The 23,675-nt window shown below is 46.7% G+C and overlaps 1 protein-coding gene across 8 annotated transcripts in view; it reads right to left on the reverse strand.

The window, feature by feature from the left end:
* LOC140398303 (rho GTPase-activating protein 32-like) overlaps positions 1-23,675 on the reverse strand; it is a 792,529-nt gene that overhangs the window by 339,153 nt on the left and 429,701 nt on the right. For all 8 annotated transcript variants that reach the window (XM_072486839.1, XM_072486840.1, XM_072486832.1 and 5 more), the window contains one exon: positions 4,842-4,926. In XM_072486839.1, coding sequence (XP_072342940.1) covers positions 4,842-4,926 — 85 coding nt within the window. The remainder of the gene's footprint in view (positions 1-4,841; positions 4,927-23,675) is intronic.

A 23,675-nucleotide genomic window follows, 5' to 3' on the forward strand; every position in this document is an offset into this window, starting at 1 on the left:
TTATAAATCTTATTCATATAATGTAAGAAAGTTTCCAGACCTTCTTCTAAGTCTAACTCTTCCAATTCCAGCTCAGAAAGCACTTTGTTTCGGGTTTTACTGCCATGTGGTAGAGAAAGAGCCAATGCCATACCTTGTTTTCTCTTTCCCAAAGCAGTTACCTTAGTCCACATAACTACTGCACTTCTCCACTCGTCGTACGATTCCCTTTCAGAAAATGAGGGAGGATAGTCATATCCAGCCATCTTTATTCTCGGTTCAGCCATATATCCCATTTTTTTCTTCTTTTCTCACTCACTCCTTGGTTTAATCTGGAAAAGTTGGATCTTTCAACCCTTCACATTTACACAGCAACCATGCTCTGCTACCAATGGTTAGACGTTTTAGTTGCTGTGATATGAAGAGTCTAAAGATCTGTTCCTTTTTCACAAACACCCATTTATTTCATTCCAACAGCCTTTGCACAAAACTCTCACTATACATCACCTGCCAGAGGCCACCTGAAGCCCCTTTACATATCAGTGTCAATTAATGGATACTTAACATAAATGAGACAACTAATTGCAATGTCTCTTAACCCATTACTTAACATTAGAGAACATGGTTCAACGAGCCTCAATTTTAACAGTTCAGAGAATGACAACTTAGCCTTGTACAACACTGATAATGCTGTAAAACCCTCCAAGGCCATTCATGGAAGCAGGAAGATGGGGCGGACAGATCCAGCTGGGACTGGGAGGAGTTTTCAGAAAAAACAAGGAGTGAAAGAGATTTAAAGGAGCATTTTGAAGGAGGACCAAGTTATAACAAAGCAGAGGGGTTTAGAAAGATAACTGGAGAAGATAGAGCCGTGGTACTTGAAGCTTCTGTCATCTATAGCAGTTCAGGCAGAAGCTGAGGGAGGGAAGTGATGTCAGGATCAATGGGCCAGCATCAGAAGAATAGAGGGTGCGATCTGTGACGTAGTTTGGAAATCGTCACCGGGGTGAAGTGGGCAAACATCTTAAAGTCTTCATAAACCTGGCCGAAGAGATAAGAAGCCGTAAGTCAGCATAGATGCGGCAATAGGTTAGTGGGATATAATGAGGGCAGTGGATCCTGGATGAGTTGGAGTTGATGTTGCGAACACATTGGAGTTGCTGAGTCTGAAGACAATAACGATGTAGTCATGGGTCTTGGTATGAATAAATAAGAAAGATGGCCTTGTGAAGTTTAAACTAGTTCAGAGTAACAGCACAACTACACCTAAGAAAGCTACTGAGAGCCAGAAGCAGAAGTTCACTTGATGTCAGACAGCCTAGCACAACAGTGAAGTTAAGAGTGATGATATGAGAGCTAAGACGAACACATTGCTTTTAAATAATGCCAGAGAGAGGCAATGGGTATACAAGGGCTGCATGTACAACCTTGATAGTGAGTAGACAGAAGAGACTTTAATCACAGGTCTTGGAGGAGAATTCACTGTTTAAGTCCCTTCTTCAAGCAACAACTGGTATAGACAACAGAAGATAAAACACTAAGGATCACGAAGCACAAAGCAAAATATAACTATCGGAGAACTTCCACACACTAGCCGTGAGTCAGTTGGAAAACACACATTCAGCACTAATTTATTCAGAGAGAGTAGAGTTCATTCCCTCTTTCTGGATATAACCTGTACAACAGCAGGAGGCAGTTCAAATGTTACCAAATTCCATTAGTCTTTAAAATGTAGGCAATGTATAAGGCAGAGATCACACTTAAAAGTAAGCGTACAGTAAGACTGGAAATGCTGCCATCTAGGGATATAGAAGCCCATTCGGTGCACAGTTAAGATGAACAAATACCGCAAGCCAGTAGAGGGCAGCCATTTCCCTTTCAGAAAATGAGAAAAAAATCTACAATGGGCTGGATTTTTAAAAATAAATTTAGAATACCCAATTCATTTTTTTCCAATTAACGGGCAATTTAGCGTGGCCAATCCACCTACTCTGCATATCTTTGGGTTGTGGGGGCGAAACCCACGCAAACATGGGGAGAATGTGCAAACTCCACACGGACAGTGACCCAGGGCTGGGATCGAACCTGGTACCTCGGCGCCGTGAGGCAGCAGTGCTAACCCATTGCGCCACCGTGCTGCCCTCAATGGGCTGGATTTAATGCAGCCTGTCTTAGCAGGAAAGTCGGGAGGCCAGAAAGGGAGAAAGCCACTTGGTCTGCTGAAAAAAAACACGCCCTTGATCCTGCCTCAGTCTGCCCTGCTTCCCCCTTCCCATCTCGTCCTCAGAGTCTAAAGATTCAACGCTGATTCTTGGTGAAGTCCCTGCACCATCTCCAACTGCAACCACCACTCGTAGCAATGGACAGCTGCCATCCTCTGATTGATCAGGAGTTCTCGGCGGATAGGATTTCAGGGAGTTCCGGAGTCCTGGGGAAGGCCCAACATTGACCAGTTGGGATGCCTGACAGCTGCTTAATTTGATCCTCCTCCGACCTCCTGCAGAAGCAAAGGGGGTTTTCTACCAGTTCTCGCATCAATTATATTAAATGGTGGCCATTGTCTCTCAGACATGTCACTCATTTCACCTCCAACTGTCAAGTGCTTTTCACAAAGATGTTGTAGTGCCTGAGACATTAGTGTTGTTTATCGTGCACTTGGAACTGAGGAGTGACACAAAACCCTGTTGAAAGTACCAAACTGGAAAGGGCGATAGACAACAGCCAGTCAAATTCAGATGGGCATGGATAACTTGGGGGAACTGCACTGACACGGGCACCTATCATTTAATGTGAGTAAATGCTAAAACGTAAGATTGGCAAAGGATAATAAACAGTGATAAGATAACTGCAATATTGTACAGGGCACTTCACAGGGAAGAATTTGGAGGTCCTGATGAGAAGATCATGGAGGCCATTGTCACAGTGTAGGCAACAGTGAAGAAAGAAAACAGGACCTTGAGCAACAGAATCAATCAGAGGAATAGACAAATATCAGGCAATGATTTTCTCTGTGGACAGGGTCTTTGTCTAGTCCCACCTGGAGGTCTGAGTACATGTCCGATCAGAGTATTATGAGAAAGGCATCTAGGCAATGAAAGGGGGCAGCAGTGGGCAACCGGGCTGAGAGCTGGAACTTGAGTAACAATGAGAGGCGGAAGGAGTTGCAACTGGCAACACTGGTGAAAAATGAGATGATCTTACAGGATTCAAGAAGAACGCAACCACAAACTGTACAACTGGAGGACATAGCCTCAAACCTAGAAGTCAGAAGAAGAAGTGAAAATTTGGTCCTATTTTACAAATATTTGCTTAAAGAGACAGTGGAGCCAAGTGTATCAGCAGCTTTGAAAGCCAGGAAGTCCTTGGTGAAATATTTGACAGGAGAGTAGAGATTTAAGGTATGGAGCAGGAGGTTTAGAGAGGATTTGAGGAAAAACATTTTCAGCCAGAGGGTGACGAGAATCTGGAACCTTCTGCCTGAAAGGGTGGAAAAGGCACCTCATCATTTAAGAAGCATTTAGATGTTTACTTGAAACGCCATTGCATACAAGACTATGGACAAAGTGCTGGAAAATGGGATTAGAATAAATAGGTGCTTGATGGCAACCAGACACGATGGGCCGAAGAGCCTTTCTGTGCTGTAAAACTCTATAACTATACGAGAAGCATTGCCATATGGTTTTCCAAGCACTGTGACCGGGCTGATGGTCTGCATCTAGTCCTACATATTCCAAAACTGGCACACCCATACGACAGCCACATCAAGTCACCTCACCCTCCATTGTTCTGCTAATTGAGTTACAGCAGCTGACAGCACCACCCCCGCCCCCCCACCCCCCAACCCCCACCCCCCAAACCAGAAATCCAGGTTGTTATTTTCACCAGTCTGAACAAAGACTGTGCCCTGTTCTTGATCTCTCACTCCCCAACAAGTGGACTCTCGTACACCTGTTCAAAGTTTCTGCCAAGTGCGTTCTTTCCATTTGAATACCTACCACCTCTTGTGATTCTATGCCCGACCCCTATTTTCTCAATTCATGATGGCTTCATTATTAAACAGTTAGTGCGCTTTTGCAAACAGTTTTAGTACCAGCTGGTTGACATGGCGATAGAGGACATATGTTTAATAAGGCAGAAGAATGGCAGGACAGGGAGCAGCTATGATGGAGAAGGTGGTACAAAACTGTCATTGATTGAATAACACCACATTCTCCCATACATGTTACAGTGTTAGCAGCTCATTAAGTGCACACACTCACTCAAGGGCTTTAGGCATGTAAATATCAGCTACTGAAATTGAAATAGATTTTCAAATATTTACTATACCAGAAAGAAGGTTTGATTTTAAATGTTATGTTTGAAAATAATAATTGAGACAGCCGGAAAGCACAGTCTTTTCACCTATGAGTTCCAGAACCCAACAGACGGCAGCTGAGTTTACACTGCTGCCTGCATATTCTGTCTTCTCTCTCTCTCTCCCAGCTGCAAAGCTCCTAAACAAATTCAGGTGTGAGTAATTTCAATCCAATTCTAATTGATCCAACAGAAATCTCCTTCTAATTCTGTATTCAACTGGCATTCATTAGAGGAAAGATCCATAACAAAAAAAAGATACTCAGCTATCACTTAGAGAACCTGTGATGGTTTAGCCAAGATCTCCGCTGGATTTTCACTGTGACATACAGGTTGATTACAGAACAATCTCTATTACATCTATAAATAGCATCCCCATATGATAGTGAGGTGCGTTCTCATCATGTGATGATACAATGTGGGGTAACATTGCTGTATAACAGCAGTGACATCTACTAACATGACCATATTACGGTAGTGTGGTACATGCCCACACAAGTGTCACTCACCTGTATGCTGCCAAAGTCAACGTTCTCATAGTGGAAATGGGCGCATTCAGCCAATTTGGGAAAATGTCCTTTAGTAAATGCCAGCCTGTAACATGGAGAGGAATGCAGCATTAGTGTTAAGCTTCACTTTCACCATTGCCAACTGACACTTACATGGTGCCTGTAACAGCTGTGGTAACGTGCCCTTGCTCATTTCACCTCAACTCCAGGAGAAGGTTTTCATCCATAGTCCCTCCAAGAAAATGACGGGATAGCAGGAGAGATGGGAACACAATTCTTCCCCCACTACCACCGTTGCTAACTTTGCCTTAGTTCAATTGCTCTGTTTTATTACCTTTGCTCAAGTCGCCAGGTATCTTTATGATACCGCCACGTAGTTCAAGTCAGAGTAATCATCAATAATCCAATACACCGCTTAGTAAGATTTAAATCAAAGCACATTTGTTATACACAGTAATCGCTACTCATGCACAATTTCTACGTCTAAGCTACTTCTACAGCTAACAGGCCAATACTTAACTTGGAACTGGCCCACCGGGTCAGGGAAACAAATGGCCTTTCGTTCGGGTTCTGAGTCTGCGGGATTCGAAGTTGGTACAGGTTGATAGCTAGGAGTGCCCATCTCGTAGCGAGCGTTGAAGTAAGACTTACAGGTTCGGTCGGCTGCTGAAGAGTGACGAGAGCTGGAAGCGAGCCGAAGAAGAGCTGGAAGCGGTGGAAGAGAGAGCGCCTTGAACTTGGGCTCAATTCTTATAGTCCCCAGGGCCTTTCGATGCGGATCCTGTACCTGGTCCCAAGTGATTGGACTTTGCCCCAATCACTTGGTTCGATTTTCTCCAATGCTGGAGCGATTCCTTGATCGATGGGCGGTCTTGAGGTGGTCGTTCACCTCCCTTTGTGTAGGCTTCTGCTGGCGCCGAAGAGTCTGGTTTGGCTTTGTGTGTTGAAATGTTGCTTATTGTTCCCTAGGATTGCTCATTAGTATGCAGATGGCTGGTGTTTTGTTATGCTGATGGTTACTGGTATCGATCTTGTCTGGCCTTCCCAGAGGTCAACCTGCAGCTGCTCGTTTTTGTCCTGTTGGCTGATTTTCCCATCAGCCTTTGCCGTTCGCCATTTTGAATCGGGAGCTGGCCATTTTAAGTGGCTACATTCCCTCCTTGTGATCCTAACGCGAAGCAACTATGTTGCTTTCCATTCCCTGACCTGGGGGGGGGGGGCACTTCCTTCATGGCCTCTGTGCTACCATAGCTATGCAAAAAACTTTTAACTAACAATTCTAAGGGTGCTATGTCAAACAGGGACATGCACTACAAAACAATAAACTGGGAACCTCTAACTATTCTTAATACACTACACTCACTTAAACATTTCATTATCCTAACTTCCTCAATCATACAACAAAATCATAGCATTTTATGCACAGTCTTTCCTGGCTTGGCAGTCAAGCTCAGGATCGTACAATTTGCTCATGAACAGTTCGTTACATTTCTTTAGTTACAATAAACGCAAGTGAATGCACTTTATTATAGATCGCGGGGGTCGGGGGTCTGGTCGTATCCGAAAATAGGGGATCTGATCCTATATACCGGGTTCGGGCGCGGTAGGCTTTCCTTCTCCATTTCCGGAGACGCATAGTCTGCACTATGCAGCAGAGTATCGCTAATACCAGTAAGGTTTCTATTACATATGACAGAGAGTACCAGGTTATAAACCTGGCACACCAAGGTGATGTGGTGTCGCTGGTGACTGGGCTCTGGTTACTGCAGGGAAGTGAAACATTAACGGCTGGGGGGCTTGAAGTCATGGGGTTCGCGTTCACTCGCAACCAAATGTCCATTAAGATGATGGTGATCCATGTGGAGGAAGTCCTCATGGCTCTTCTCTTTCCTTTTCTTTTCTTTGTCTTCTCCGGTCCTGGAGCTTCTGGAGTTCTGTGGAAACAAGCATAGTGTCTGTAACTATCTTTGTTTAATATCTCGTACGATAGTGTGTCTGTCCTTTGGTGCCAATTATTCCCTTTATAATTGGTCACTATGTGTAACGCCATCATTTTTTTTTCAAAAATCTAATTTTAGGACAAGACACACTTCCCAATAATGAACCAGTGCGAGCCGTCTCACAGACTGTGCAATTTACCATCCAAATGTCTCAGGATGTAAATAGCATGTGGTTGGCAACCTAAAGGCTACCTAAACAAAACAAAACTTTTTGAACGAAAAGTGCCAAAATGAGGTGCGTATGGGCCACGATGGGTAAGAGTTGGATGGAGTCCCCGGGTAGGACGGCTACCAATGCAATGTCTCTCCTACCCCATCGTAGCTCACCAGAGGGGGGGTTCCCAGGCAGGGCGGATCCCAAGCCGTTTCTCCACTGCCTGAGAAACCAACAAGAATGGGCAAAAATGTAGTCATCGTGGTGGAGCTGCCGTCGTGTTTCTTTCCTTCGAACCAGAAGGGCAGTTACGAACGGGCATCTGAACAAGTCTCTGCAGACAAGCTAGTTCCGCTGAACTAGTGTCTGGCAATAGTGAGTCTCTGTGGGCAAGTCCTCAGAGGGATCATGAAGGGATCACTCGGATCGTAGTCGGATTCGCTGGATGTGGGTCTTGTTGCATGGGGATAGTAGGGAGGCGTGCTGCGGCTATTGTCGAGTCACAGTCGCTGTCTCTGCTGCTGCAGTCTGTGGGCGTTCCGAGGCGGAGTGTATATTTCGGGGGTGGAGTCGAGGTCGAGTCCGTGGCTGGGCTGGACGTGTTGGGGGATGGGAGGGTTACGTTGGCTGTGGGCGGGGCGTGGTCTGCTGCGTCGAGCATGACATGGTGTGCGTGGTTGGACTGTGTTACATATGCCTTCAGCTGGTTTATATGGAACCACGCAGTCTTACCGTTGGGGTACTTTATTTTATATACGGAAAGGCTTACTTTGTCCGCAATGGACTACGGACCCGAGTATTTTGGGGACAGGAATGTGCTGGGGTTATATACAGAGAGCATGACTTGCTGTCCTATACTGTACTCAGTCGCATGCACTGTCTTGTCGAAACAAGCCTTGCTCTGTTTCTTTCTGGTGCCCAAATTTACTGCGGCTGCTAGCTGAGCCGTTTTAACATTTTCCACTAATTGCTAAACTGCTTTCTCGTGTGTAAGGGCCGTCACTTCGGGCCTGGTCAAGTCTAAACCTAACAAAAATTCTGTGCCTTTCATGGGGCGTCCGGTCATGAGGGTGTGTGGGGTGTAACCTGTGAAAGTAGAAATTGTATTACGCAAAAACATCAGCGCAAAAGGGAGGACCGAGTCCCAAGTGTTGTTGTTCTGCTGGACCATTTTTCTGAGGGTGGATTTTCGGGTCCGATTCATGCGCTCCATGATACCACTCGACTGTGGGTGGTATGCTATGTGGAATTTTTGGGTGATGCCAAATATCGTGAGGACGTTCTGCATGACACGTCCCGTAAAATGGGAACCTTGGCCGGATTCAATGCTGCGGGGGAGTCCCCATCTTGTAAAAATGTGGTGGGTCAAAATCTTGGCTGTGGTTTTTGCAGTGTTTGTGCAGGCTGGGAATGCTTCCACCTGTTTCGTAAATGTGTCAATTACCACAAGTACATATTTATAGCCATTCCTGTAAGGGGGCAATGGTCCTATAAAATCAATCTGGAGGTTAGTCCAGGGGCCATTGACTGGTCGGGTGTGACTGAGTTGAGCCTTTTTGGCATATCTGTCCGGATTATTCTGGGCACAGGTGAGATAATTCTCAATGTAATGGTTTACATCTTCCTTTAAATTCGGCCACCAACAAAGCTGCTTGAGATGGGCTGTAGTGGGATCGATTCCCTGATGTCCATGACCGTCATGGAACAAACAAATCAGTTGATTCCTGTCCTGTTCAGGAACCACATAAAGGGTGTCTTTTAACACCACACCGCCATGTGTGGTCAGTGCATTTTTGAATCTCTCGTAGGGTGCTGGGTACTTCCCTTTTACAATCTCCCTGAGATTGCTGTCCTGCTTCTGGGCCTCCACTAGATCCTCGATCTTTGTCCGTGAGACCTGAACTGCACTCACTGGTGCGCTTTCGGGGGGTGTCCAAAAATGTCCATGCCTGGAACCGGCTTCAGCCAGTGCGTCGGCTTTCACATTTCCAGGGGGGGGGGGGGGGGGGAAACGATTGTGACTGCGGACTTTGATTATCCCAAAAGTCCTGTTCTGGGCTCTTTCTAAAATATGACGGAGCAATGGGGCTATGGGGAGGGGTATTCCGTCTGCGGAAACAAATACTCTTGCTTTCCACAGGGGCAGGAATTCCGTGAGGCTGTTGCAGACATAGAGGCTATCTGAGTATGTGTCTGCTGGGCTGGGGAAGGAATCTGGGTGTTTCACTATATACGCGATGGCCGTGGGCTCTGCTGCCTGCGCGCCTAAGTGGCCTGGAAGTTTTAACGATATTTCCTCAAGGGCGCGTCCCTGCGCGTCCGCGACATATACACCGCAACCTGTTATGCGCTTCCCATCCAAGACTGTGGAAGATCTATCCACATAGATACGTGTCCGTGTGATGGGGGCTCTGGGTTGAACTACCTATCTGTGTCTTAGCGATAAAAGGGCCTGTGTTGTGGTGTGGAGAGAGAATTTCACATTCATGGGGGGTTCCGGGGTACTGTAAGTTGTCGGCTAAAAAGGTGTGCGTCTTTGTCCGTTTAACAGTGATGTCCTGTCCCCGCAAGAGAAGGGTCCATCTCGCTGCTCTGATCTGGCTTACGGTACCGCCCTTGAGTCGTCCATCCAGTAAAAGTTGGGTGAGGGTGTGTTCGATGAGAATTGTAATGGGGTTCAGTCCGGTAACGTGTGAAAAATACTGCACTGCCAAAAATACTGCGAGCAGGTGCCTCTCACAGGCTGAAAATCCCTGCTCCACAGCATTTAAAATTCAGAAGGGGTAAGCTACGGGCCTTAACTGGTCGTGCCGTTCCTGAAGGAGCATGGCTGAAAGGGTGCGGTCTGTGGTCGCTACCTCTATGGCATAAAGGGAAAGGGGGTCTGGGACTTGTAGTGCGGGGGCTGCTATGAGTGCCTGTTTTAAGGAGTCCACAGCATTCGTATGCTGCGGAAGCCATTCCAAGGGGGCTACCTTCTTTAGGAGGTCTGAGAGGGGTGCTGCCTTGCTGGCGAAACCGTCAATGTGGTTTCGGCAGTAGCCAACCAGTCCTAAAAACGACCGGAGGGCTGAAACGTTCTGGGGAAGGGGCAATTTAGCAATCGAGTCAATCCTTTTATGCTCGATCTCGCGTTTACCATGTGTAATAATTGTTCCCAAATATATCACTTTTTCTTCCAAAATCTGGGCCTTTTTGGGGTTGACTTTACAACCGATTGAGTGCAAGAGTTCCAGGAGTTCGGACAGAAGCTCAATGTGCTCTTCCTTGGTGTCTTTTTGCAGTAGTAGATCATCTACATACTGAACCAGACATTCGGGGCGAGAGAATTTGGCTAAACCATTTGCCAGCTGTCGGTGTAAAATGGAGGGGGAGTTGTGGAAGCCTTGTGGCAGGCATGTCCACGTGTACTGCTGTGCTTTAAAGATGAAGGCAAATTTGTACTGGCACGCCTTTGCCAATGGAATGGACCAGAATCCATTACTGACGTTCAAAACCGTAAAGAATCGGGAATTGTGTCCCTGCTTGAGCATGGTCTCGGGACTTGTTGCTACTGTGGGGGCTGCTGCGGGGGTGACTTTGTTGAGTTCCCGGTAATCGATGGTCAGTCACCATGATCCATCGGGCTTTCTCACTGGCCAAATCTGGGCATTATTAGTGGAGGCTACTGATCTAAGTACGCCCTGCTCTAATAAGCTTTCTATTACCATGGAGATTTCTCCCTCTGCCTCTTGGGGAAATCCATACTGTTTTTGGGGTCTAGGGTCAGGTCCTGTTATTTGTACGGAGCCAGTCATCCGTCCACAGTCGTGCTTGTGGGTCGCAAATGCTGCCCTGTTCTTTTGCAGAACTGCCCTAACCTGTTGGTCCGTACTAAGCGTGGTTGGGTTGAACCAAAATTTGCCTACTGCGCTAATTTTGTTCCTGTACTCTCCTGTGTTGAGCGTTGCGGGGGCTCTTGCAGATTTTGCCATCTTCCAGACACACTGGTTGACTGGATCGAATGAAAGATTATGGGAATTCATGAAATCGATTCCCAGAATGTGTTCTGCTGTGTGGGGCAGGTCAACTAAAACTACGAGGTGCTTGGTGGTGATGGTACCGATTTGAATGGGTACAGGGGCTGTGATGTGTCCCTGCTGTGAGTGGCCTGTAAAGCCGCTGAGGGTGATGGTGGCTGTGGTGGGCCACGTGTCTTTTTGAAACAGGGTGGAGGAATTTATTGTGGTGCGGGACCCTCCTGTGTCCCAGAGAAATTCGATGGGCTGTCCCCGAATTTTTGCTGCAACTACCGGTCAGCCGGACCTATCCCAAAGGGTGTCGTAGACCCAACTGGGGGAGCCTATGCACCGTTAGTCTGTTCCGGTCAAGTCCGTCTGATCTGAATGGGCGCTAACGCTATGAATGGGTTCTGTCCATTTCTTACTCAAGAGTGCCCGTCTGCTGGGCTCTCTGTGGCTTTTTAGGGGCATTGCATTCGCTTGCGAAGTGCCCCATCTGTCCGCAGTTGTAACACTCCTGTGACTTGGGTGGGGGGCTGTTCTTTCCCTCATTCACCCATGCGGGGTTCTGGTGTGTTGTAACTGCCTACATATCTGTGGCAGCCTGCTTTTCCTCGGTATTCATAACTGCGGGTTTACCTTGTATAGATTGCTCCCAAGCGCGGGACAATCTTTTCACTACCCACTTCTCGTTATGGGCCTCCTCTGAGGTATCATAACTCGCGCAAGCTTTCTGTCCTGATTCTGCGGCATAGGAGATAAGGGCGCGGGTCCATTTGGCCATGTTGTCTGGGGACAAATGGGCACCGTCTAAGTCTCCAAAGACTGCTGCAAAGTGAATCCACAGGCGTCCAGCAAACGCTGTGGGGTGTTCGGATTTCTTTTGCCTACATTTGTTGAGGCCATCTACGGGGTCGCCCCGGTTATACCCGATCGCATCCAGGATCGCGGTATGCATTTCTGCAAGGGTGCCTCCTCCTACATTCTGTGGGTCGGGAAGGGCTGCTGCTACTGAAGGGTCTAAACTTAAAATGGTGAGCTCTCGCTCATCCAGGCCGTACATGGTCACCTGATGCTTAACTGTGGCAAAGAAATGGTGGGGGTCTGAGGTGGGGAGGAACGGTGTGATCTTATCGCACGCGTCCCGTAATTGGGTCACTGTTAAGGGGGTGAAGTATAGAAATTCCTCATCGTCCGATGTGGCTGTGCGGTGGGTGGTTACTGGGTTCATTGGAGCTTGAACTATCTGCTGTGTGGGGGTTCGGGGCGCTTTCTTTTTTTGTGGCTTTCCCTGCGCACATGTTCCCTGAACATGTCTATGCGCTGTTTCGTTCAATTCTTCCCAATCAGGGCCGTCTTCCTGATCTAATTTTTCTCCAAAGGTTTCCTGGAAACCTTTCTGAACAGAAAGCAGAGATTGCAGCTCTGCAATCTGCTTCCGGCACTTTGCGTGATCTAGCGTGCTTTGTCTTTGTTCTGTGGTGGCAGCATGGAGTGCTCTTAATGCTGCCTTGAGGTCACTACACTGTCTCTGTAATGCCTCTACCTGTTTTTCCGTTTCCTCACGTACTAGGACTGCATGTTGCGTGTCCTGATAGGCCTTTTCGTATTGAGACTGGAAGCTGCTTAAGTGCGCCAGACAAGACTGGTGAGCCCTTTTGGCATCATCCACCTCTCCATCTTTTGCTGCCAACTTCCTGCTCAATTCCAAATTCTCCTTTTCTACCTCGCTTACATCGACCTTGCTCATTCAATGTATGCCCTCAACTTCTTTCCGGAGCGTCCCAACGACTTCCTCTGTGCCTCGCAATTGTGCCAAGCAGGACATAATTGCCATCGGCTTGCGAGCTTTCCCTAAGCTCTTTTTGTGGATCTCGCTCAGGTTCTCCCACCAAGTATGTCCTATACTCCCGGGGCCTGATTCCTCGTTGTCACAGAATTCATTCCAAAGGGGCCATCCTTGCCCTTTGAGATATTTCCTGATCTCTCCTCCCAAATGGGACATTGTCCCACTCTACTGCTGCTGGTCGCTGCGACCGCAAATTCCTCGTGGTTCATTAGGCGCTGCATTGCCTTCTTTCCTATCCGAATGCTGCTCTTCAAATTTTGGGACAGGGGTTTTAATCCGAATGCTGCTCTTCAAATTTGGGACAGGGGTATTAAGGCAGTGCTGTAAATACGGGTACGGCTTTCGCTACATTCCGACATACAAACTTCCGACAGTTTTGTCGCAACAAAAAATCTATCAGTTTTACCTTATCGCCCTGTTAGTTACACATGCATACACACATTTACGAATTATGAGTATTGATCAGAACTACTTGAACACTTGTGGTTTTTTGTTTCCAATTGGATCTCTAATTCAAATTCTTGGGTTCTCCCGGAGTGGTTTTCCACTTCTAGATCGGGTCCCGTCAGGATGTCGCCAAATAATGTTGCTAACTTTGCCTTAGTTCAATTGCTCTGTTTTATTACCTTTGCTCGAGTCGCCAGGTATCTTTATATCGCCACGTGGTTCAAGTCCGAGTAATGATCAATAATCCAATACACCGCTTAGTAAGATTTAAATCAACGCACATTTATTATACACAGTAATCGCTACTCATGCACAATTTCTACGTCTAAGCTACTTCTACAGCGAACAGGCCAATACTTAACTTGGAACTGGCCCACCAGGTCAGGGAAACAAATGGCCTTTCGTTCGGGTTCTGAGCCTGCGGGATTCGAAGTTGGTACAGATTGATAGCTAGGAGCGCCTATCTCGTAGCGAGCATTGAAGTAAGACTTACAGGTTCGGTCGGCTGCTGAACAGCGACGAGAGCTGGAAGCGAGCCGAAGAAGAAGAGCTGGAAGCGGTGGAAGAGAGAGCGCCTTGAACTTGGGCTCAATTCTTATAGTCCCCAGGGGCTTCCCACCTTTCGGGGAGGACCCTGTACCTGGTCCCAAGTGATTGGACTTTGTCCCAATCACATGGTTCAATTTTCTCCAATGCTGGAGCGATTCCTTGATCGACGGGCGGTCTTGAGGTGGGCGTCCACCTCCCTTTGTGTAGGCTTCTGCTTGCGCTAAAGAGTCTGGTTTGGCTTTGTGTGTCTAAATGTTGCTTATTGTTCCCGGGGATTGCTCATTAGTATGCAGACGGCTGGTGTTTTGTTATGCTGATGGTTACTGGTATCGATCTTGTCTGGCCTTCCCAGAGGTGAATACACAGTCAACCTGCAGCTGCTCGTTTTTGTCCTGTTGGCTGATTTTCCCATCAGCCTTTGCCATACGCCATTTTGAATCGGGAGCTGGCCATTTTAAGTGGCTACACCACCCAGAACCATCAAGGTCTGACATTGCCAACCAATTAGAGTCATCGACATCTTCAGCACAGAAAATCTATCGGGTCTGTGCCAGTGAAAAACAACCACCTATTCTAATTCTATTTCCCAGTACTTGGCCCATAGCCTTGTATGCCTTGGCATCACAAGTACACATCTAAATACTTGAGGGTCTCTGCCTCCATCACCCTTTCAGGCAGTGAGTTCCAGACTCCCCCACCCTTTGCGTAAAAACATTTTCCCTCACATCCCTTCTAAACCTCCTGCTCTGTATCTTCAATCTATGCCCTTGGTCATTGATCCCTCCACCAAGGGGAAAAGTTTTTGCCAGTCTACTCTATCTACGCCCCTCATAATTTTATACATCTGAATCATGCCCCCACCTATCCCCTCGTCTCCTCTTCTCCAAGGAAAACAACCCCAGTCTATCCAATCTCTGAGCATAACTAGAACTCTCCAGCCCAGGCAACATCCTGGTAAATCCCTTCTGCACCCTTTCCAGTGATATCACATCCCCTCTATAATGTGGATTCCAGAACTGCGCACAATATTTTAGTTGTGGCCCAACCAAATGTTTCATGCAGTTCCAGTATGACCACCCTGCTCTTAAACTCTATGCCTCAGCCAATAAAGGTAAGCATAACCGCTGTATCCACCTGTCCTGCTATCTGAAGGGAGTGGTGCACATGCACACCAAGATCTCTCTGATCCTCGGTGCTTCCCAGGTCCTGACATTCATCAAGAATTTCCTTACCTGTTTGTCCTGCCCAACTGCATCACCTCACATTTATCCGGATTTAATTCCACTGATCAGCCCGTCCAAATCCTCCTGTAATCTAAGGCTCCTCATTATTTACCACCAGTTACCCACCAATTTTCGTAAAATCTGTGAACTTACTGTATCAACCTTCCTACATTCATGTCTAAATTATTTATGTTAACCACAAACAGCAAGGACCCCAACACAGGACACAGGCTTCGAGTCAGAAAGATATCCCTCAAAGACTTCCTGTGGAAACATGTATGTGGATGTCGCATGTTGGGTGGCTCCTGCCGTTTTCTGGCCCTTTCCACCCAGATTTGGGGGGAAATTTGTATCATTATCATCATTATTTGATGATTGATCTCCAGTAAAGTTGTGGCAAAATGATGTTGAAAACCCAATGAAAAAATATCGGATGAAAAGGAGTGAGCAAGAGTCCGTCTGTGAGCTCAAGTTTGGTACGGAGTTCTTTTGGTGGAAAGAGGGCAGGAACAAGCTCATCGGGTCGGGTTGAGCCCATTATGGCGGATAAACTGGCTGAAGTGATAACGATGGAATCTGAACGGCAGTCCGCCAAACATTTTGAGAGGCAGGGGAAGGAGATAATGGCTTTGCTTAAACCATTGGTGGATGATACGCTGGCTCTGATAAAGGAGGCTCGTGGAAAGATGTTTATAGTGTCATGTGAGAGTACCTTTAAGACATGGATGTTTAAGCAATGTACCTTTAAGAAAACATTGATGTCAGAGAGTGGGTGGGGCTAAGCTCAGGTCAGCCAATTTGCAGGTTTTTAGTTTCAGTTTAAAAAGCAGTGTGTGTGTCTGTGTGTTTCCAGAGAGCTGCAAGTTTTGAAGAGAGCTGGGTGTGTGTCTGTGTTTTGCAGTGAGCTGGATTTGCTGTGATGTCTGCCATGAAAGACTATCTCTGGATCATTTGGGTGATTTAAACTTATAATAGTGAAGCCTTTAACCTGATGTGATTTTGTTTAAAGGTGTTAAGTCTCTTGGAAGTTTGAAGGAACATTTTAAGGAATTATTTACTGTTGCAATATTTTCTGAGTTATATTTGAAGTAATGGGTGTTAAGAGATCCAATGTTTATTTAAGATGTTAAGTTGAGTTCATGGAATAAACAGTGTTTTGTGTTTAAAAACCCACGTGTCCATAATTGTAATCCTACACCTAGGGAAAAAGCCGTGTGCTAGGAAAAGCAACAAATCCATTAAAGGGAGAGGTTGGTTGAAATCCATGATACATTTTGGGGTTCTGAAAACGCCTCGCCCATAATAATATAGCGATGCGGGAACAAAGGAGGTGTTGAAGGGGGTGGAGGAGGCATTGTCGCAGCACAGGGACAAGTTCACCTCGATGGGAGAGGAGCTGCAGAGGGTAGAGGAGAGCAACAGATGGCAGAGAGCAGGTCACAGTGGGACTGCCTGCGGGGCTGGATGTCGATGGAGTACTTTACAGAGATGTTCGCCAGGTTATTGGAGGAGGTGGATGCCTCCCTCTTTGAGCTGGGTAGGGCTCACAAGTCGCTCCGGCCGAAGTCAAAGTTGAATGAACCATCAAGAATTGTGATAGTCTGCTGTCATAGCTACCAGATAAAGTGATGGGCGAAGCAGAATCGAGAGGTGAGGTGAGAAGTGGTATTCATATATACCAAGACTTCATGGTTGAGTTGGCAAGGTGGCGGGCAGCCTTCAAGAGGGCGAAGGCAGCGTTGTAGGAGAGTAACGTGTGGTTTGGGGTGGTCTACCTGCCAAAATTGAGAGTAAAGCAGAACTCCAAACACTATTACTTTGAGTTGGCGGAGGCGTTCGTGAAGATTGAAGGACTGGGACTGAACTGAGTTTGGACTGTGTTTTCTTTCAGGTTCTGGTTGGGAGGGGATGATTTTGGGACATTGAGTAATATGTTGGGGCTTGTCTCCCTTTGTTGGATTATGAGAGGACCTGGGTGTGGGGAGCGCTTTTGTGTTAGTTTTTCGATATTGGGCATGTGTTGGGCGAGGGGGTTCTGGCAGGGGCCACCTCGCTAGCAAATGTAAGTTGGCTAATGAATGGGAGTGAGGTGGAGGGAGGGGCTGTATGTGGGAGTTTCTGGACAGTGAGACACTGTGGTTAGCATTGTTGCCTCACAGCGCCATACCTATAGAAACGTTTACATTCAGATTTTATGTTCCCTGCAAACTTACTCTCGTACTCTATTTTTCCCTGCTTAATCAATCCCCTGGTCCTCCTTTGGTGAATTTCAAACTTCTCTCAATCTTAAGGTCTGCTGACTTTCTTGGCGAATTTGCAAGCAATTTCCTTGGAATTAATACTATTTCTAATTTCCCTTGTAAGCCATAGTTAGGGTTAGTATTTTAAATAAAAGTTGTCCCATCACCGCTATTTCTTTTTAAACTGTATTCATGTGATGTGGGCGTCACTGGCTAGGCCAGCATTTATTGCCCTTGAGAAATTGTCTACTTGAACTGCTGCAGTCCATGTGGAGTAGGTGCATCCACAGTGCTGTTAGTGAGGGAGTTACAGGATTTTGACTGACAGTGGAGGAACGGCGATGCAGCATCATTAGTTGCTTAAACCATTAGCTTTTAGGGGAACTGCCAAGACGCAGTGTTCCCATTGCCTGCTGCCCTTTTCCTTCCAGATGGTCGTGGATTTTGAAGCTGCTGTCTAATGAGCCTTGGTGAGTTTTTGCAGTGCATCATATAGATGGTATACACTGCTGCTACGGTGAATAGATGTTGATGGGGGTCAATTAAGCGGACTGCTTTGTCTTGGATGGTGGCAAGCTTCTAGAGTGTTGATGGAGAGGCACTCATCCAGGCAAGTGGAGAGCATTCCATCACACTCCTGACTTGTGCTTTATAGATGGTGTCTAGGCTTTGGGGAGTCAGAAGGTGAGTTCCGCAGAATTCCCAGCCTCTGGCCTGAACTCATATTTATAGTCCAGTTCAGTTCTGGTCAATGGTTTGCCAAAGAATTTTGATAGTGGGGAATTCAACAATATGAATATCATTAAATTACATGGGGCGATAGTTATATTCGCTCTTTTTTTTTGTTCATTCATGGGACTTGGGCGTCGCTGGCTGGGCCAGTATTTATTGCCCATCCCCAATTGCCCTTGAGGGGGCTGTTAAGAATCAACCACATTGCTGTGGGTCTGGAGTCACATGTAGGCCAGACCTGATAAGGACGGCAGATTTCCGTCCCAAAAGGACATTAGTGAACTAGATGTCTTTTTTACGACAATCGACATGGTTTCATGGTTATCATAGAACATAGAAAATACAGCACAGAACAGGCCCTTCGGCCCACGATGTGCTGAACTTTTGTCCTAGATTAAGAACAAATCAATCTACACCCCAGCATTCTACCATAATCCATGTACCTATCCAATAGCCGCTTGAAGGTCCCTAATGTTTCCGACTCAACTACTTCCACAGGTACTGCATTCCATGCCCCAACTACTCTCTGGGTAAAGAACCTACCTCTGACATCCCCCCTATATCTTCCACCATTCACCTTAAATTCATGTCCCCTTGTAATGGTTTGTTTCACCCGAAGAAAAAGTCTCCGACTGTTTACTCTATCTATTCCCCGATCATCTTATAAACCTCTATGAAGTTGCCCCTCATCCTTCTCTGTTCTAATGAGAAAAGTCCTAGCACCCTCAACTTTTCCTCGTAAGACCTAATCTCCCTTCCAGGCAACATCCTGGTAAATCTCCTTTGCACCTTTTCCAAAGCTTCCACATCCTTCCTAAAATGAGGCGACCAGAACTGCACACAGTACTCCAAATGTGGCCTTACCAAGGTTTTGTACAGCTTCATCATCACCTCACGGCTCTTAAATTCAATCCCTCTGCTAATGAACTCTAGCACACCATAGGCCTTCTGCACAGCTCTATCCACTTGAGTGGCAACTTTCAAAGATCTATGAACATAGACCCCAAGATCTCTCTGCTCCCCCACATTGCCCAAGAACCCTACCATTAACCCTGTATTCCGCATTCATATTTGTCCTTCCAAAATGGACAACCTCACACTTTTCAGGATTAAACTCCATCTGCCACTTCTCTGCCCAGCTCTACATCCTATCTATGTCTCTTTGCAGCCGACAACAGCCCTCCTCACTATCCATAAATCCACCAATCTTCGTATTGTCTGCAAATTTACTGACCCACCCTTCAACTCCCTCATCCAAGTCATTAATGAAAATCACAAACAGCAGAGGACCCAGAACTGATCCCTGTGGTACGCCACTGGTAACTGGGCTCCAGGCTGAATATTTGCCATCCAACACCACTCTCTGACTTCTATCGGTTAGCCAGTTCGTTATCCAACTGGCCAAATTCCCCACGATCCCATGCCTCCTTACTTTCTGCAGAAGCCAACCATGGGGAACCTTATCAAATGCCTTACTAAAATCCATGTACACTACATCGACTGCTTTACCTTCATCCATGTGCTTGGTCATCTCCTCAAAGAATTCAATAAAACTTGTGAGGCAAGGCCTACCCCTCACAAATCCGTGCTGACTATCCCTCATCAAGCAGTGTCTTTCCAAATGCTCAGAAATCCAATCCCTCAGTCCCCTTTCCATTACTTTGCCAACTACCGAAGTAAGACTAACTGGCCTGTAATTCCCAGGGTTATCCCTATTCCCTTTTTTGAACAGGAGCATGACATTTGCCACTCTCCAATCCCCTGGTACCACCCCTGTTGACAGTGAGGACGAAAAGATCATTGCCAACGGCTCTGCAATTTAATCTCTTGCTTCCCATAGAATCCTTGGATATATCCCGTCAGGCCCGGGGGACTTGTCTATCCTCAAGTTTTTCAAAATGCCCAACACATCTTCCTTCCTAACAAGTATTTCCTCGAGCTTACCAGTCTGTTTCACAATGTCCTCTCCAACAATATGGCCCCTCTCATTCGTAAATACTGAAGAAAAGTACTCGTTCAAGACCTCTCCTATCTCTTCAGACTCAATACACAATCTCCCGCTACTGTCCTTGATCGGACCTACCCTCGCTCTAGTCATTCTCAATATTTCTCACATATGTGTAAAAGGCCTTGGGGTTTTTCTTGATCCTACCCGCCAAAGATTTTTCATGCCCTCTCTTAGCTCTCCTAATCCCTTTCTTCAGTTCCCTCCTGGCTATCTTGTATCCCTCCAGCGCCCTGTCTGAACCTTGGTTCCTCAGTCTTACATAAGTATCCTTCTTCCTCTTAACAAGACATTCAACCTCTCTTGTCAACAATGGTTCCCTCACTCTGACAAAACACAATTTTCTTTACCCGTCAGTCTGGCCTCAATAAAAGTCGAGATGGATTTGCGGGTTAGCATTAGTTATTTTATTTCACTTGCAAGCCTGACTCAGTTCACAGCGGTACAAAACACATCCTGCTATCTGTACCTCTGGAATAGAGTGAGTCTGTAGGACAAAGGAATCTCTACTGATACATTAAAATGGCATCAGGTTTCACATACACGATTCCCATAGGTCATCCTATACCCCTCCTGACCTGGCCATACATCCTAATTGGCTCACTTCCAATCCCTTCCTCTGGCCCCCTATTACCCAGCATCCTTTTCTCCTCCTTTGCTGGACACTCCTCCCCCTTGCTTTGCCATGCGTTTTGAAATCCTTTGTCTGTGAACTCACCAGAATGAGACTGGCCTATCTCTACAGTACAGTAACTAATATCACTAAAACAATTATTTTATATCACATTCGTCAACTCGACCATCTCTTCCCTGCCGGACAGGGACATACATATCAAGGACACGTAGTATCTATTCCTTGAACAAGTTCCACATTTCAATTGTGTCCTTCCCTGACAGCCTATGTTCCCAACTTATGCACTTCAGTTTTTGTCTGACAGCATCGTATTTACCCTTCCCCCAATTGTAAACCTTGCCCTGTTGCATGCACCTATCCCTCTCCATTACTAAAGTGAAAGTCACAGAATTGTGGTCACTATCTCCAAAATGCTCCCCCACTAACAAACCTATCACTTGCCCTGGTTCATTACCAAGTACCAAATCCAATATGGCCTCCCCTCTGGTCGGACAGTCTACGTACTGTTAGAAAAGCTTCCTGGACACACTGCACACACACCACCCCATCCAAACTATTTGATCTAAAGAGTTTCCACTCAATATTTTGGAAGTTGAAGTCACCCATGACTACTATCCTGTGACCTCTGCACCTTTCCAAAATCTGTTTCCCAATCTGTTCCTCCACATCTCTGCTGCTATTGGGGGGCCAATAGAAAACTCCCAACAAGGTGACTTTCCTATTTCGGACTTCAACCCATACTACCTCAGTAGGCAGATCCTCCTCGAACTACCTTTCTGCAGCTGTTATACTAACACTAATTAATAATGCCACCCCCCCACCTCTTTACCACTATCCCTAATCTTATTGAAACATCTATAATCAGGAACCTCCAACAACCATTTCTGCCCCTCTTCTATCCAAGTTTCCGTGATGGCCACCACATCGTAGTCCCAAGTACCGATCCATGCCTTAAGTTCACACACCTTATTCCTGATGCTTCTTTCGTTGAAGTATACACACTTCAACCCATCTTCATGCCTGCAAGTACTCTCCTTTGTCAGTGTTGCCTTCCCCAGTGCCTCACTACATGCTTTGGCGTCCTGAACATCGGCTACCTTAGTTGCTGGACTACAAATCCGGTTCCCATTCCCCAGCCAAATTAGTTTAAACTCTCCCGAAGAGTACGAGTAAACCTCCCTCCCAGGATATTGGTGCCCCTCTGGTTCAGATGCAACCCGTCCTGCTTGTACAGGTCCCACCTTCCCCAGAATGCACTCCAATTATCCAAATACCTGAAGTCCTCCCTCCTACACCATTCCTGCAGTCACGTGTTCAACTGCACTCTCTCCCTATTCCTAGGCTTGCTATCACGTGGCACCGGCAACAAACCAGAGATGACAACTCTGTCTGTCCTGGCTTTTAACTTCCAGCCTAACTCCCTAAACTTGTTTATTACATCCACACCCCTTTTCCTACCTCGTCGTTGGTACCAATGTGCACCACGACTTCTGGCTGCTCATCCTCCCCCTTAAGGATCCTGAAGACACGAAGTCATGGACCCTGGCACCCGGGAAGGCAACAAACCATCCGCGAGTCTCGACGGTGCCCACAGAACCGCCTGTCTGTACCTCTTACTATTGAGTCCCCTATGACAAGTACTATCCTAATCTCCCCCCTTCCCTTCTGAGCCCCAGAGCCTGACCTCGTGCCAGAGACCCGGTCACTGCAGCCTACCCCTGCTAGGTAATCCCCCACCAGTATCCAAAGGGGTATACTTATTGCTGAGAGGAACAACCAAAGCCCTGCACTGACTGCTTCCTCCTCTTCTCACCTCTAACTGTTACCCAGCTACCTTTGTTCTCAGGTGTAACTATGTCCCTGTAGATTCTATCTATCATCCCCTCAGCTTCCCGAATGATCCTCAGTTCATCCAGCTCCAGCTCCAGTTCCCTAACACGGTCTGTGAGGAGCTGGAGATGGCTGCACTTACCGCAGGTGAAGTCAGCAAGGACACCGGTGGTCTCCCTTACCTCGAACATTCTGCAAGTGGAACATTCCACTGTCCTAGCTGCCTCTAATTAGTCTCCCAGTAAAAAAGAAAAAAAAAGTAAATAGCTTGCCTGCTTACAGCAGAGTCGTTTTTTTTTTTTTAAGGTTAGAGGAGGAGGGAGGGTGGGAGACACTACACGTGTACTGTCTCGGGTTTCCTCACCGTTCAAATTTATTGGGTAATGCAACCTTACCCACGGCCGACTTCCGGTTTCCTGCACCGAAAAAGTAAGTTAAAAATCAAAGCCTCAGCTTACCTTCCAGCTCTCCCCTCCAAAAATCGCTCCCCTCTCTGCCTGCTCCGCTGGAAGAATGAGGCCAAAACCTCGGAGGTAAGTGCCTTTTTAAAGAAAATACAAACCTTCACAGGTCTCCCCACGGCCAACTTCCGGTTTCCTGCTCCGAAAAAGTAAATTAAAAATCAAAAACTCAGCTTACCATCCACTTCTCCCCTCCAAAAATCGCTCCCCTCTCTGCCCGCTCCACTGGAACATCGCTAAGACTTTAATTCAGATTTATATTGAATTCAAATTTCACCATCTGCAGTGGCGGGATTCGAATCTGGGTCCCCAGAGCTTTGCCCCGTGTAGCCATCTGAGATGGCCACCTGCAAAGGACCATGGGAATTATAGCCAACCCAGGACTCAGACAGATACAGAGCTTGTGTGTATTTGTAACCCAGGCAGGTAGACCTGATCGAAACTCCTGCTCGTTTGCATTCTAATGGCCCATTTCCCCAGAACAGTAGGACTGCACTCAAGAAACTGATACAGCCACAGACTGATCGGCGCCACTCCCTTTACTCAGAGAGCCCAACCTCCAAGGTCAATGACCACTAAGGACCCGCCCAGCCACCAAGGTACCCGCCCCTTTATTGGCCAAAATCGAAGGCAGTGATCGAAGCCTATCGAATTATTGGGTCCAAGATTAAGGACCGCCCCAAAGAGCGCGAAACTCAGAAGGATAAAA

The sequence above is a fragment of the Scyliorhinus torazame genome, chromosome 21, assembly GCF_047496885.1.
Source record: "Scyliorhinus torazame isolate Kashiwa2021f chromosome 21, sScyTor2.1, whole genome shotgun sequence".
Lineage (NCBI taxonomy): Eukaryota > Metazoa > Chordata > Chondrichthyes > Carcharhiniformes > Scyliorhinidae > Scyliorhinus > Scyliorhinus torazame.